Below are 14,887 nucleotides of genomic sequence, written 5' to 3'. Positions count from 1 at the left end.
TGTGCCACTGCACTCCAGCCTGGACTGTTGGGAGACTGTCTCAAAAAAAAAAAAAAAAAAAACAGAGTGCAATGTCAGGGCCAGAAAAATGAAGAATTACCCAACTGAAGATGAGATTCTAAAATATTCATTTTATTTTCCCCCCTGTATATCAGCTAAATATAAGAAAAAAAGAGTTGGATGTATAAATTAATTTCAAGAATATTTTTCAGGTTATTTAGGTAAACTAAATAAATAATAAACAAACCAGAAGTTGTTTTGTTTAAAAGAATAGTAAAGGAATCCTTGACGTTTCTATTTAATCTCTTTTGAAGTTTTTCTGAAAGGCAGTAGAACTTTTATAAAAATGATTCATTATATTCTCAATTGAAAATTTAGGGGCTGGGCACAGTGGCTCATGCCTGTAATCCCAGCACTTTGGGAGGCTGAGGTGGGCGGATAACTTGAGGTCAGGAGTTAGAGACCCGCCTGGCCAACATGGTAAAACCCTGTCTCTACTAAAAATACAAAAATTAGCTGGGCATGGTGTCGCACAGCCTGGAATCTCAGCTACTCGGGAGGCTGAGGCAAGAGAATCGCTTGACTCTGTGGGGTGGGGACGGAGGTTGCAGTGAGCTGAGATTGCTCCATTGTACTCTAGCCTGGGCAACAAGAGTGAAACTCCATCACAAAAAAAAAAAAAAAAGAAAGAAAAAAAAAATTAAAAGAATGCAAAATATCTCATTTTTAATATTGTTTATATTTTGAAATGCTAATATGAATAAATAAAATATATTTTGTCTTTTTAAAATATGGCTATTAGAAAACTTAAAATTTCATATGAGGTATACCTGTTTCTATTGGACAGTGCCACCTTAGCAACAATTTAAAAATCGGTACCTTTTCCCGGGCATGGTGGCTCACGCCTGTAATCCCAGCACTTTGGGAGGCCAAGGCGGAAGGATCATGTGAGGTTGGGAGTTTGAGACCAGCTTGACCAACGTGGTGAAACCCCGTCTCTACTGAAAATACAAAATTAGTCAGGTGTATTGTGGTATGCCTGTAATCCCAGCTACTTGGGAGGTGGAGGCAGGAGAATTGTTTGGACCTGGGAGGCAGAGGTTGCAGTGAGCAAAGATCGCGCCATTGCACACCAGCCTGGGCAACAATACTGAAACTCTGTCTCAACAACAACAAATCAGTACCTTTTAATGAGTATTTTCCACATGTTAGGCACTATTTGGATTTCTAACAGGATTTAATTGATTGGATTATCACAATAGTGATATAATTGGGGAATGATTAATATTACCATTTTTCACAGGGCAGACCACAGAGTTTAAATCACAAGTCAAGATTACGCGGCTGGTAACTGACAATAATGGGATTCTTCCACGGTCTAGCTTTGGAGCCAAGTGCTCCTTCAGTATGCTAAATAGGCTCTGTGTCTGGGTCTCCATCGTTCAGACTTCGTTAAATTTTTTCACACTTTCCTGATATATAATTTAAAAAAAAAAAACTAGAATCATAGTATACTCACTGTATTGCAATTTGCTGGAAAAAAAAAAAGACAAAAAACTTACACCTTGGTTATCTTTCCATTAACCAGGTGTGCTAGTTGGTACCCAGCAAAACATCACCATTCCCATTCTGACTCAAACATAACTGTTCACAAGCATTTCTTACATTGTGGTTTCTTTCCATTGTCATGGATTTTGGGCTCTAGTTTCTCTGGGGCCTTTTGTTAGCCATAGACACTGCAGTGATAATTTTTTGTCTGCGGCCATTATGAAAAACTGATTTTTAAAAATTATTATTATTTTTAGAGATAAGGTCTTACTACTTCTAGTACCATTCAGTTTTTCCTAATCATTTGCAGGACAAGAATGAAGATGAGATTTAATCTATAATCGGAGAAGCAGAAGTTGTAGCTTCATGCTATGTGATTCAGGCCACATAGCCACATTCCTCTCAAGGCGGAAAATATTTTAAATTTCCAACAGCTTTAAGTTTAAATTATTTAATTTCACACTGTGTTGCGCAGGTCATGGTGCAGGGGCCTTTCACAGGCATGATCGTGCGGCTCTACACCTCAGACTCCTGGGCTCAGGCGTTCTTCTTGCTTCAGCCTCCAGAGGAGCTGGGACTATGGTTGTATGCCGTTGTACCTGGCTTGCAAAACTGATTTTTCTTTTCTTTTCTTTTAAAATGTAGTATTTTGAATAGGCAAAATATTCATATGATTTAAAAATACGTAAATATATTCAGTGAAAAATTTCTCCCCAGCTCTGTTCCTCATCAATCCCTCTGTCCCATTTCCATTTCACCCTTCCCTCAGGCAACTACAGTTAATAGTTTCTTGTGGCTCCTTCCAGAATTCTTTCTAAACACAAATATGAATATATATATGTCTATAAACATATTCATTAAGGCTATAATTACGAAAGTAAAATGTGCATCTGTCCAGGTGTGGTAGCTCACACCTGTAATCCTAGCACTTTGAGAGGCTGAGGCAGGAGGATTTCTTTTTTTTTTTTTTTTTTTTGAGACGGAGTCTTGCTCTGTCGCCCAGGCTGGAGTGCAGTGGCCGGATCTCAGCTCACTGCAAGCTCCGCCTCCCGGGTTTACGCCATTCTCCTGCCTCAGCCTCCCGAGTAGCTGGGACTACAGGCGCTCGCCACCTTGCCCGGCTAGTTTTTTTTTTTTTGTATTTTTTAGTAGACACGGGGTTTCACTGTGTTAGCCAGGATGGTCTCGATCTCCTGACCTCGTGATCCGCCCGTCTCGGCCTCCCAAAGTGCTGGGATTACAGGCTTGAGCCACCGCGCCCGGCCTCAGCAGGAGGATTTCTTGAGCCCAGGAGTTCAAGACTGGCCTGGGCAATATAGTGAGACCCCATGTGTATTAAAAAGTTAAGAAATTGAAAAAAAAATGCAGCAATAATATTTTTACATCAGTCATTGGAAAGTTTATTTATTTCTTTTTTTGGTTTGTTTGTTTGTTTTTGAGATGGAGTCTTGTTCTGTTACCCAGGCTGGAGTGCAGTGGCAAGATTTCAGCTCACTGCAACCTGCCTCTCAGGTTCAAGCGATTCTCCTGCTTCAGTCTCCAGAGTAGCTGGGATTACAGGTGCCTACCACTATGCCCGGCTGATTTTTGTATTTTTAGTAGAGACAGGATTTCACCATGTTGGCCAGGCTAGTCTCAAACTTCTGACCTCAGGTGATCCATCCACCTAGGACTTCCAAAGTGTTGGGATTACAAGTGTGAGCTACTGCGCTTCACTGAAAAGTTTAACATGTAGTTGAACATGAATTCAAAATTCTGGCTGGGCGTGGGGTGGCTCATGCCTGTGATCCCAGCTACTCAAGAGGCTGAGGCTGAGGAATTGCTTGAACCCAGGAGCCGGAGGTTGCAGTGAGCTGAGATTGCGCCACTGCACTCCAATCTGGGCGACAGAGTGAGACCCTGTCTCAACAAAACAAAACAAAACAAAACAAAACAAAAACAAACGTTACGCGGGCATTGTGGTGGGCACCTGTAGTCTCAGCTACTTGGTAGGCTGAGGCAGAAGAATCTCTTGAACCCGAGAGGCAGAGGTTGCAGTGAGCTGATATTGTGCCACTGCACTCCAGCCTGTGCTACGGAGCAAGACTCTGTCTCAGAAAACAAACAAAACCAAAATTCTGTCTGTCCTTCTTTTTAGGTTGCTGTAAATTAACGAAATAAATATAAATGCAAATAAAAATATAAGACACCAGTTGAATTTGAATTTTGGATAAACACTTTTCTATGTATAGCTATGTCCTAAATATTGCATGTATTACATAAGATGTATACTGCAACACAACATGAATACTTGGGACATACTTACATTAAAACATTATTCACTGTTATCTGAAATTCAAGTTTAACTGGGTGTCCTATATTGTTTCCAACAACTGTAACATAACCTCTTGGCGTCTACTTGTAAGGATTTTGTGAAAATTAGAGTCGATATATGTAAACTAGTTATCACAAAGCCTACCACATAGCAGGAGATAAATAATAATAATAATAATAACAACTAATAATGAAGAAGGTTAATCTCATTTGGGGCACCTGGATAACCTGTGAATATTGGCAATCTCTCTTTCCATTCCATAGGTCATAGATAAGGAAGCAGGACCAGAAGAGTCTACATATGAATATTAATCAAGGAAGGAGATATTTATAATTTTATGCACCTAAACCTTTGCATGAAGATTTTTTATTGTTAAACCAGGCATGGTGGCCGCCTATAATCCCAGCAATTTGGGAGGCTAAGGCAGAAAGATTGCAACATGATGAGACCTCTGTCTACAAAAAAAAAAAAAAAAAAAAAAAAAATTAGCCAGGTGTGGTGGTGTACACCTGTAGTCTCAGCTACTCAGAAGGCTGAAGTGGGAGGATTGTTTGAGCCCAGGAGGTTGAGGCTGCAGTGAGCCAGGACTGTGCCACTGCACTCGAGTCTGGGCAACAAAGCAAGACCCTGTGTCCAAAAAAATAAAAAAATTTAAAAAAAAAGATTTTTTATTGTTAAAAAAATTCTCATAGTTTCCAAATCTTTACAGTGTCAAAATTCTTTACATTAGTAACTTCTTCATTTTAAAACTTGAATGAAAACTTCAAAGTTATATTTACTTATTTCAAATATGATTTCAATCCTAATTAGAAAACCACCTTCATTTTCTCAAGGTAAATTGTACCATCCACAAATGTTCCAGTTTCTTGTCTACCTAGTCTCTTAACTTCCTGTTCTCTAAACTTGTTTATAATACTCTCCTGAAACTGCCGTTGAAGGTTACCAGCCTCTATTACGACAATCTCCTTACTGCCTTCTTCCTTTCAATTCATCCTTGTTATATGAGCAGTTTAACCTTTCTACAACACAAGTATCATTTTTTTTTTTTTTTGAGACGGAGTCTCGCTGTGTCGCCCAGGCTGGAGTGCAGTGGCCGGATCTCAGCTCACTGCAAGCTCCGCCTCCCGGGTTTTTACGCCATTCTCCTGCCTCAGCCTCCCGAGTAGCCGGGACTACAGGCGCCCGCCACCTCGCCCGGCTAGTTTTTCGTATTTTTTAGTAGAGACGGGGTTTCACCGTGTTAGCCAGGATGGTCTCGAACTCCTGACCTCGTGATCCGCCCATCTCGGCCTCCCAAAGTGCTGGGATTACAGGCTTGAGCCACCGCGCCCGGCCCAACACAAGTATCATTATATCAATCCCTCACTCAAAAACACCAAATGAAAACCAGTGGGATGAACGGTGGGAGGTAAGGTGAAGCCAGATTATGGTGGCCCTTGCAAGTTGAACTTCAAGTGAGAAGTTTTTGAGAGGGGAGTAACATGTTAAAAGGCATTGTTTTACTTAGATCATGCCAGTAACTGTGGGCAGATGAATTAGAGATGGCAAAGATCAGGGTAATCAGCTGTTGTAGGGATCAAGTATACTGTGTCGATAGGAAAGTCTTTCTCATAGGGCCTGGGCCTGCCAGAGAGACGTTACCTTACTGAGAGGTTCATAGTCTTAATTAGTAGAATCCTAATTTGGTTTGAGCTTATAGGGTTTAACATACATACAAAATGAGGCAGTTTAAAGTGTAGCAATTTGATTTTGGGTGTAAAAGCTATTACTTGAAGCGGAAAAGAATTTCTGTGCAGTAATTTTAAAGGGTTGCTGAGTCACTTGGGCATGGGAGAACTTGCCCAGGAACATCTGGCTACTCACTTTAAAAGCCGTGACTATACTTAGCTGCATAAAAAGAGTCCTTTGGTCCTTTCCTCTGGATTCCAGGGCAGATGAACCAGGCAAACAATGTTTCTGCTATTGCTATGAACTTGCAGGAACCTGTGCTTCTTCAGTACCTTTGAAGCTTCCAGGACCTCCCTACCAAGTAATTACCTTGCTTAATTGGAAAGAACTGTAAACCCTTTCCCCCAGATCCCTATGGCCTATTCCAGGGAATAAGGGTTAGCAGAGGCAGTATTCAGGCTTGCTTTTTCCCTTCCCTTCCTTTTCCTTCCCTTTCCTTGCCTTCCCTTCCTTTCCTTCCTTCCTTCCTCCCTCCTCCTTCTCTTCCCCTTCCCCTTCCCCCCCCCCTTTTTTTTTTTGAGATGGAGTTTTGCTCTTACTGTCCAGGCTGGAGTGCAGTGGCATGATCTCGGCTCACTGCAACCTCCGCCTCCGAGGTTCAAGCGATTCTCCTGCCTCAGCCTCCCAAGTAGCTGGGATTACAGGCATGTGCAACCATGCCTGACTAATTTTGTATTTTTAGTAGAGATGGGGTTTTGCCATGTTGGCCAGGCTGGTTTCGAACCCCTGACCTCAGGTGATCCTCCCGCCTCAGCCTCCCAAAGTGCCAGGATTACAAGCGTGAGTCACCATGCGCAGCCTGAGATTTACATATTTAAGATGTGATAAAATAGTAATCACAGCTTACATGTGAAGAATAGGCTTCTACTTCTACAGAAAGTAGGTCATTTTTACCTGCCAACCTGTGCCAACTTGCAAGGATACAACAGTGGACAAATCAGTCCTTGCTTTGTTCTTACACATATAGTAAGATTGTGTTTTCTAGGTAAGGAGTTTCTTGGTTAAAAGGAAAACAATCCTAGTCTTAATTACCCCTTCAGAACTAGGAAATTTGTCTTTAGACCAAAACAGCAGGAAACAAGAATTGAAAGGAGTTAAAACAAGTGTAGAGAGATAGGAGAACCCAGGAAAGAGGGAATGCTCAGAGAATCCAGTGCCTGGAAATCTAGAAGCATGAGTTACTAGATTTTCCCAAGCAAAAATGATCAGACTTTGGAGACGGCTGTTTCAGAAACAGAGGAGTTCAGAATAAAGGTTGCAAGAGGAAATCGGAGAGCTGGTAGTAGAAAGCAGAAGCTTTTTGTATACTCTGTTTAGTTTCTCACTTCCTGTGAGCACAACTTTGTTACCAACTGCAGCCTGTGCTAATCTTTGCACCTTTTACTTTTGAACTGTTCAGAGTCTACCCATCAAAAGATGGGTACATTTTACTTCCTCCATCAAGTCTTCACTGAAGATTCCAGATTCCATTTCTTTCTCCATTCCTTGAAATCTTACCGAGTTCAGTCACAATCACACCATTTAGCACGTAACAGTTGTGTCAAAAGAAAGAAGGCTCGGCACAGTCGCTCACGCCTGTAATCCCAGCATTTTGCGGGTCTGAGGCAGAAGGATTACTTAAGCTCAGGAGTTCAAGGCCAGCCTGGGCAAAAAAAAAAAAAAAAAAAAAAAAAAAAAAATTCTCTCTATTAAAGAAAAAAAACGTGTGAGCCTGCTTCCTTCCAACTAGGCAATGTAATTCTTGAATTTGGAGACTATATAAAAATATATTTATATAAATAATATATATTATATAATAGATCATTATATATATATATTTGGAGACATAGTTTCACTCTTGTTGCCCAGGCTGGAGTGCAATGGTACGATATCGGTTCACCGCAACCTCTGCCTGCCGGGTTCAAGCGATTCTCCTGCCTCAGCCTCCCGAGCGCCTGGGATTACAGGCATGCACCACCACGCCAGGCTAATTTTTTTTGTATTTTTACTATAGACGGGGTTTCTCCATGTTGGCCAGGCTGGTCTCGAACTCCTGACCTCAGGTGATCAGCCTGCCTCGACCTCCCAAAGTGCTGGGATTACAGGCGTGAGCCACTGCGCTCGGCCTGAAAATTATATTTTAAAGTTATTTTGAATACTCCCTGGAAAAGTTATTGGTTCATATTTATACCCCTAAGTCAAAATATTTGTCAAATATTCAAGAACAATCACTTAAACATACTGTATAAAAGTTTCTATTTCGGCATACTTTACTTTTACTTAACTAATTTTTCAAATAAAATGTATCCACTTTTATGATCTCAACAAGATCGGTCATTCCTATAGCGGAGTTGAAAACTTTCAACTTATTCACAATTATCAAAAGAATGGAGCAGCCCCCACAGAGACTTCCAGCAATGAGTTGTCAAATTCAGTCTGCATTAAGTAGCTTCCTTACAATCATCCCGACAGTAAAAGTGTCAAATTTCGCAAACACCTGGACAAGGAAGTGAAATGATCATCTAATAACGCAGTTAATTCATCTGTCAAATAAGCGAGTGGGCCAGCGTCCCTGAGCTCACTACCCTCAGATTCTAACCCCAGCTTCACATCATTAGGCGTAAGCAGCCAATTGGGCCGTCTGGGAGCCGTGCATCCTGGGAGTTATAGTTTCCGGCTCTCTCCTTCAGACTACAAGCTCCACAAAGCCGCGGGAGGACGGTTGCCTGGTATTATTAGCAAGCAGCAAGTATGGCGGTGGCGCGCGTGGACGCGGCTTTGCCTCCCGGAGAAGGTAAGGCGATCCGAGTCCTAAGGTTTACTCCATGGAACTGAATTAAACAGTGGAGAGGAGAAAGCCTAGGTTTAGAGGTGCAGTTCTGGACCAGTTCTTTTGATGCGGATCTGTGGTCGTCGCGGAGGCGCGCTACCCTCTGGGAGTTGTAGTTCGCCTGCAGTGCCCAGCTCTCCGGTGTCGCGGTGAGGGCCGAGCGGGGAACTACAACCCCCAGAAGCCTTCGCGCGGCCCGGCGCCTTGGCTCCCGCGCTCCCGATGCTGAGGAGGCGGTGGATTTCGGGCTGTGATGACCTTTCTTGGCCATTTACTTTGAGTCCTGGGTGCCTAAGCGAAATGTTTGGGATCTCCCTCTTTCGCTTCACATATTCCCCTCTCTTCTTGGTTCCTGGAACGTTCAGGAAAACCTTCCCTCAGAGACCGCTGACTAGACTGGATTTGAACCCTGTCTCGCAGGTGGCCAGTGGCTGTGATAAAATCTAGGGGATGATCCAGAGCCCACAGTTCTGTACTCCTTGTTCTACACACGGGTCCTAGGATTGAGTTTGGTCGCTGCCAGTGTGTGGGTGCTTCTGTGGCCTGAAGATACCTGCCTCTTTGGGGCGCCGGACGCGAGCTCCTTTTGTTTTGGTTACAGCTCCGAGGCTTGGCAGCAGTCAGTCCTAAATCGGGGACAGGGCCCAGGGGTCGAGGCCCGTTTTCATGGCTTAGACCAGGAGTGCATTTTCTGGGAGCCGTAAATTCTTGGGGGAAGAGTTGGTGGATGGTTCGCAGACCTCTCTGTCGACCCCTTGGAATTGTGTACAAAGGCTGTGCACTTTTCTGAGGCAGCACACCCCTTTCATCAGATTTTCAGAGGGGCTCACAACTCCTCACATGTTAAGAGCCATTAGACAATGGGAAAACGTTGAAATCCTCCACGAGAGCAATCTGGCGTAAATATTTCCTGCAGTAGTCCTGATCCGGGTGTAAATTTGAAATTGGCCGTTTCTCTGGCCCCGCCCTCTTTGGAAATCGGCTTTTCTTAAACCACACCTCTCAAGCCCACCAAGGCTACTTAACTGTTAATAACAGTTAACCCTTTTACAGAGCACTTTGTATGACCCAGACAATGTTCTCAGTGCCTTTTTTTTTTTTTTTTTTTTACAGTATCTCATTTTCTCTGTAGAACTACATTTATAAGGCAGGTATTATCCCCACTTTACAGAGTAGAAAAGTGAGCCCAAAAGAAATCAGTAATTTGCCTAATATACCACAATGGTTAACTGGTGGAACCAGGGTTTGAACGTCTATGTTATTCTAAAGTACTTTATTGAGTGCCCTTTGGCAGGAACGGGGTTAAGTACTATTCATAAGGTTTCTCTTTTAATTCTCATATCAAGCTAGCAAAATGGGTGTATTATCCTATTTTATGGGAGAATTAGTTGAACTATACTTTGATTTTCAAAATCACACTTTGGGCACTTTAGGGTATGTTGGTAGTTAGGTTGTAAGCTGATGGATCGCAGTCAAAAGTTTAGTAACATTTAAACAATAGTATCTTTACTTAGGCACAACAAATGGAAGTAATCGTTCATATTTAAATGTATATGAAGATTTCCAAAGTATGGAAACTTGAGGAGAATATCACAAATGTTTTAATTTGATATTTCTGAAGAAAAATGAGTAATTCAATCTGGTCATGTAGAACTCAAGATTGCTTTAATTTTACAATGTTGATATTATGCTCTACTTTTTTTTTAACTTGAAATGGCATAGATATTTTATAATTCCACCCCTATGCTCAGCTGTTGTACATGTTTTATTTTATTTGTGTTTTCTAACATTTCCGTTTCTTTTCAAGGATCAGTGGTCAATTGGTCAGGGCAGGGACTACAGAAATTAGGTCCAAATTTACCCTGTGAAGCTGATATTCACACTTTGATTCTGGATAAAAATCAGATTATTAAATTGGAAAATCTGGAGAAATGCAAACGATTAATACAGGTAGGTATTGCAATCTGGGAAATGGTGACATAGGATCAATTTATTATTAAACAAAACAATAAAATAACCTGACAAAAAGTAACTGTGCAGGCCTAGAAAGCAGTGATTGTTGCCTTAAATTTTTACATGACAGTTTCTTCTGAAGATGAACATACATGTACTACATTGAGAGTAAATTAGAAAAGGAAGCATTGTTAAGAAAAGGAAGCATTTTACTTTTGGCAAAATACTGTGTTACTAAGGTAACCTTTTACCTCGTGATGGGGGTAAAGAGTTCATTCATTCTTTCATTCAAGAAATGGCTACTGGCCGGGCGCGGTGGCTCAAGCCTGTAATCCCAGCACTTTGGGAGGCCGAGATGGGCGGATCACGAGGTCAGGAGATCGAGACCATCCTGGCGAACACGGTGAAACCCCGTCTCTAACTAAAAAATACAAAAAACTAGCCGGGCTAGGTGGCGGGCGCCTGTAGTCCCAGCTACTCCGGAGGCTGAGGCAGGAGAATGGCGTAAACCCGGGAGGCGGAGCTTGCAGTGAGCTGAGATCCGGCCACTGCACTCCAGCCGGGGCGACAGAGCCAGACTCCGTCTCAAAAAAAAAAAAAAAAAAAGAAATGGCTACTGAGTCCCTCTTATGTGTCTGGCACTGTATTAAGTTTTGACTGAGAGTTTAAGAACACTATTCTCGTGGAACTTACATTCTCAAGTTGTTGCTGTGTTAAATGTCTTAGTAGTTGGAGGAGGTCTGATTGCTCAGCTTTATCTGTATTTTCTATTGCCCAGGAAGAATAACAAAAAACTGATAGTCATACTGTAGAATATTTAGACAATATGTGTGAAATGTACAAAAGGAGTTTGAGAGTGTTTGGCCGTCTAAAACCTTTTAAATCACTTTAATGTGAAATATTTTATATATGTTATTCCTAAAAATAACAATATGTTTCCTTTTTACAGTTATCAGTGGCTAATAATCGGCTGGTTCGGATGATGGGTGTGGCCAAGCTGACGTTGCTTCGCGTATTAAATTTGCCTCATAATAGCATTGGCTGTGTGGAAGGGCTAAAGGAACTAGTTCATCTGGAATGGCTGAATTTGGCAGGAAATAATCTTAAGGTGAATGGTTTCTTTTTTGTTTACAAAAGTATTCTGCATAAAAAAAAATTCAAGCAGTGTAGAAATAAGTCAAATTAAAAAGTGAAAGTACCCATTCCTACTCTGCAGCTTTAATCTCTATTAAAATAAACTAAAAATAAATCTCATTTTGAAACATATAATATGGCATAATATTCTTTTAAATGTGAACAAAGAATCTATATTGTACCTAGAAAAAAGTAGATCAAACCAGAGTGTTTAAGAGGGAGACTATATCATGCTGAATTAAGCTTTAAGTAAATGTTTAATGCTATACGGGAGAATATACAGTTTTAAAAGTCAGAAGATCTGAATTCTAGACCTACTTCCACTGCTTAGTAACTGTGTAATTTTGGGTAAATCAATACATATTTCTGTGTCTTATTTTTTGGCATGCTAGCTAAGAGGACTAGATTAAATGATACCAATAGCTGCCTTTTATTAAGCCATTAACGTGTATGAGCCACTGTTCTAAGCATTTATCTGTATTAACTTATTCAATCTCGTGACAGCCTATGAAGTAGATATAGACATTATGCATGTTATAAAGGTGAAGAAACTGAAGCACAGAGAAGTTAAGTAACTTGCTCAAGGTCACATAGCTAGGAAGTTGCAGGGCCAGAATGTAAATCCAGGCTGTTTGCTTTTAATCTAAACTTGTAAACTCTGTTCTATACCACCAACTGTCATATATTATTACTATGGTTTCTTTTTTTTTTTTTGAGATGGAGTTTTGCTCTTATTGCCCAGACTGGAGTGCAGTGGCGCGATCTCAGTTCACTGCAACCTCCGCCTCCTGGGGCCTCCTGAGTAGCTGGGATTACAGGCACTCGCCCACCACGCCTGGCTAATTTTTTGTATTTTTTTAGTAGAGACAGAGTTTCACCATGTTGGCCAGGCTGGTCTCAAACTCCTGACCTCAGGCTATCCACCCACCTCGGCCTCCCAAAGTGCTGGGATTACAGGCATGAGCCATAGCGCCTGGCCATTACTTTGGTTTCTTCAAGCTGTAAAGATCTTGGATGATATGAACTACTTGGTAGCCGTCTACTCATAGAGAGATAATGAAAGTGTAAGTTTATAACCTGACAATCTACTAAATTCTGTTAGTACTATCCCTTTTTTCTTGCTAAGTTGTTCTACTCTGCTTCTAGTAATAAGAGGAGGTAAGACACTCTTTCAGCTGCAAAGAACTAGGGAATAATTTTATTTTTTGATTTTGTTTTCATTAAATAATGCGATGCTTTTCTGTGATAGGCCATGGAACAGATCAATAGCTGCACAGCTCTACAGCATCTCGATTTATCAGACAATAACATATCCCAGATAGGTGATCTATCTAAATTGGTATCCTTGAAAGTAAGTATGTTTTCTATGTTATTTGTGAAGTTTTATAGCAAAATACCAAGAGAACGTAATCTCATTGACCAAAAATTAGCCTGCCGTGTATGAACAGATTGCTTGCTTTATGCTAAGAATTATGGGCTGGGCACGGTGGGTCATGCCTGTAATCCCAGCACTTTGGGAGGCTGAGGTGAGTGGATGGCTTGAGCTCAGAAGTTCAAGACCAGCCTGGGCAAGATGACAAAGCCCCATTTCTACTAAAAATACAAAAAATTAGTGGGGCATAGTGGTGTTAGCCTGTAGTCCCAGCTACTCAGCTGAAGCAGGATTAGATGAGCCCAGGAGGTGGAGGTTGTGGTGACCCGAGATTGGGTCATAGCACTCTAGCCTGGGCAACAGAGTGAGACTCAGTGTCAAAAAAAAAAAAAAAAGAAATTATGTTAGAATACCAGAAATTAAGTATGAAACTTTTTGTTGTTAGTTCTGTAACTGATTTATTTTATGTTAAACTGGTCATTGTAGTTAAGGTTAATTTTATTTACCATTCTCTGAACATGATGGAATTCCCTCTATGCCCAACCAACCAATGCTAGTAGCTTTAGTTACTATATATACATAATGTTTGGTGAGGTTGAGATTAGTCATTCCTGAATTTGAGTCTGTCTGTATTTTTTTTGAAACAAACAGTCTTGCTCTGTCACCCAGGCTGGAGTGTAGTAGTAGAATCTCACTCGACCTCCCAGGCTCAAGTGATCCTTTTACCTCAGCCTTCCCAGTAGCTAGGACCATAGGCATGTGGACATCACCACACCCAGCTAATTTTTTGAGTGTTTGTAGAGAGGAGATCTTTTTTTTTTTTTTTTTTTAGATGGAGTTCTGCTCTGTCACCCGAGCTGGAGTGCAGTGGTACAATCTTGGCTCGCTGCAGCCTCTGCCTCCTGTGTTCAAGTGATGCTTCTGCCTCAGCTTCCCAAGTAGCTGGGATTATAGGCGCCCACCACCACACCTGGCTAATTTTTTGTATTTTTAGTAGAGGCAGGGTTCACCACATTGACCAGGCTGATCTTGAACTCCTGACCTCACATGATCCTCCTGCCTTGGCCTCCCAAAGTGTTTTGATTAGAAGCCTGAGCCACTGCATCTGGCCAGAGATGAGATCTTACTATGTTGTCTAGACTGGTCTCAAACTTGTGGAATCAAGCAGCCCTTCTGCCTCAGACTCTCAAAGTGTTAGGATTACAGGCGTGAGCCACTGAGCTGACCAAGTCTGTTTTTTGTTTTTTTTTTTTTTTTGAGACAGAGTCTTGCTCTGTCACCCAGACTGGAGTGCAGTGGTACAATCTTGGCTCACTGCAATCTCTGCCTCTCAGGTTCAAGCGATTCTCCTGCCTCAGCTTCCCGAGTAGCTGGGGCTACAGGTGCATATCACCACGCCCAGCTAATTTTTGTATTTTTAGTAGAGATGGCATTTCACCATGTTGGCTAGGGTGGTCTTGAATTCCTGACCTTGTTATCTGCCTGCCTTGGCCTCCTAAAATGTTGGGATTACAGACTTGAGCCACGGCGCTCGGTCCTAAGTCTGTTTTGTTTTTTTTTTTTTTTTGCATTCAGGATTGCTGTTTTTAAAGTAATAGGTGTTAGTTAATTGTCAAAATTAATTTCACTTAAAAGAAAAAACATGTAGCATATAGCACTTTTTATGGAGGGGAATGTATCATGCAGTCAAATAAGTAACAGTTGAAATCACAGTCTTGAAAAACGTATGTAGGACGTTTTAAATATAGTTGCCTCACTGTATATTATTAGCATCAGATAGCATCAGATATATTCATTAAGCCCTAGAAGCAGTATCTTAGTTCAGTTTTTCCCAGACTTTAGCAGAAATCATTTTTAGCAATAATTATTCTAAACAATTTGATGTAGCCAGATACTGTTCTGATAGATGCTAAGAGAATTCAAATGAACCAAAGATGATTGAATTTTTTTTTTTTTTTTTCTGGAATAGAAGCCTGTTTATCTGATCAGAATCCTGAGTGTTCAGTTTTGGGTTTATTCTTGGTTGTTG

The 14,887-nt window shown here is 41.3% G+C and overlaps 1 protein-coding gene across 2 annotated transcripts in view; it reads left to right on the top strand.

Moving 5' to 3' along the window:
• Positions 1-8,257: 8,257 nt before the first annotated feature.
• The window catches only part of CEP97 (centrosomal protein 97), a 32,285-nt gene continuing 25,655 nt past the window's right edge, over positions 8,258-14,887 (top strand). The window contains exons 1-4 of one of the 2 annotated variants that reach the window (XM_015128743.3): positions 8,258-8,363; positions 10,207-10,349; positions 11,302-11,460; positions 12,736-12,837. In XM_015128743.3, coding sequence (XP_014984229.2) covers positions 8,321-8,363; positions 10,207-10,349; positions 11,302-11,460; positions 12,736-12,837 — 447 coding nt within the window. In that variant the 5' untranslated portion in view covers positions 8,258-8,320. 2 annotated transcript variants of the gene reach the window in all.

Source organism: Macaca mulatta, chromosome 2, assembly GCF_049350105.2.
Source record: "Macaca mulatta isolate MMU2019108-1 chromosome 2, T2T-MMU8v2.0, whole genome shotgun sequence".
In the NCBI taxonomy this organism is placed as follows: Eukaryota; Metazoa; Chordata; class Mammalia; order Primates; family Cercopithecidae; genus Macaca; species Macaca mulatta.
Note: the sequence above shows the minus strand (reverse complement) of the source record. Positions and strands in the feature narration are given on the sequence as shown.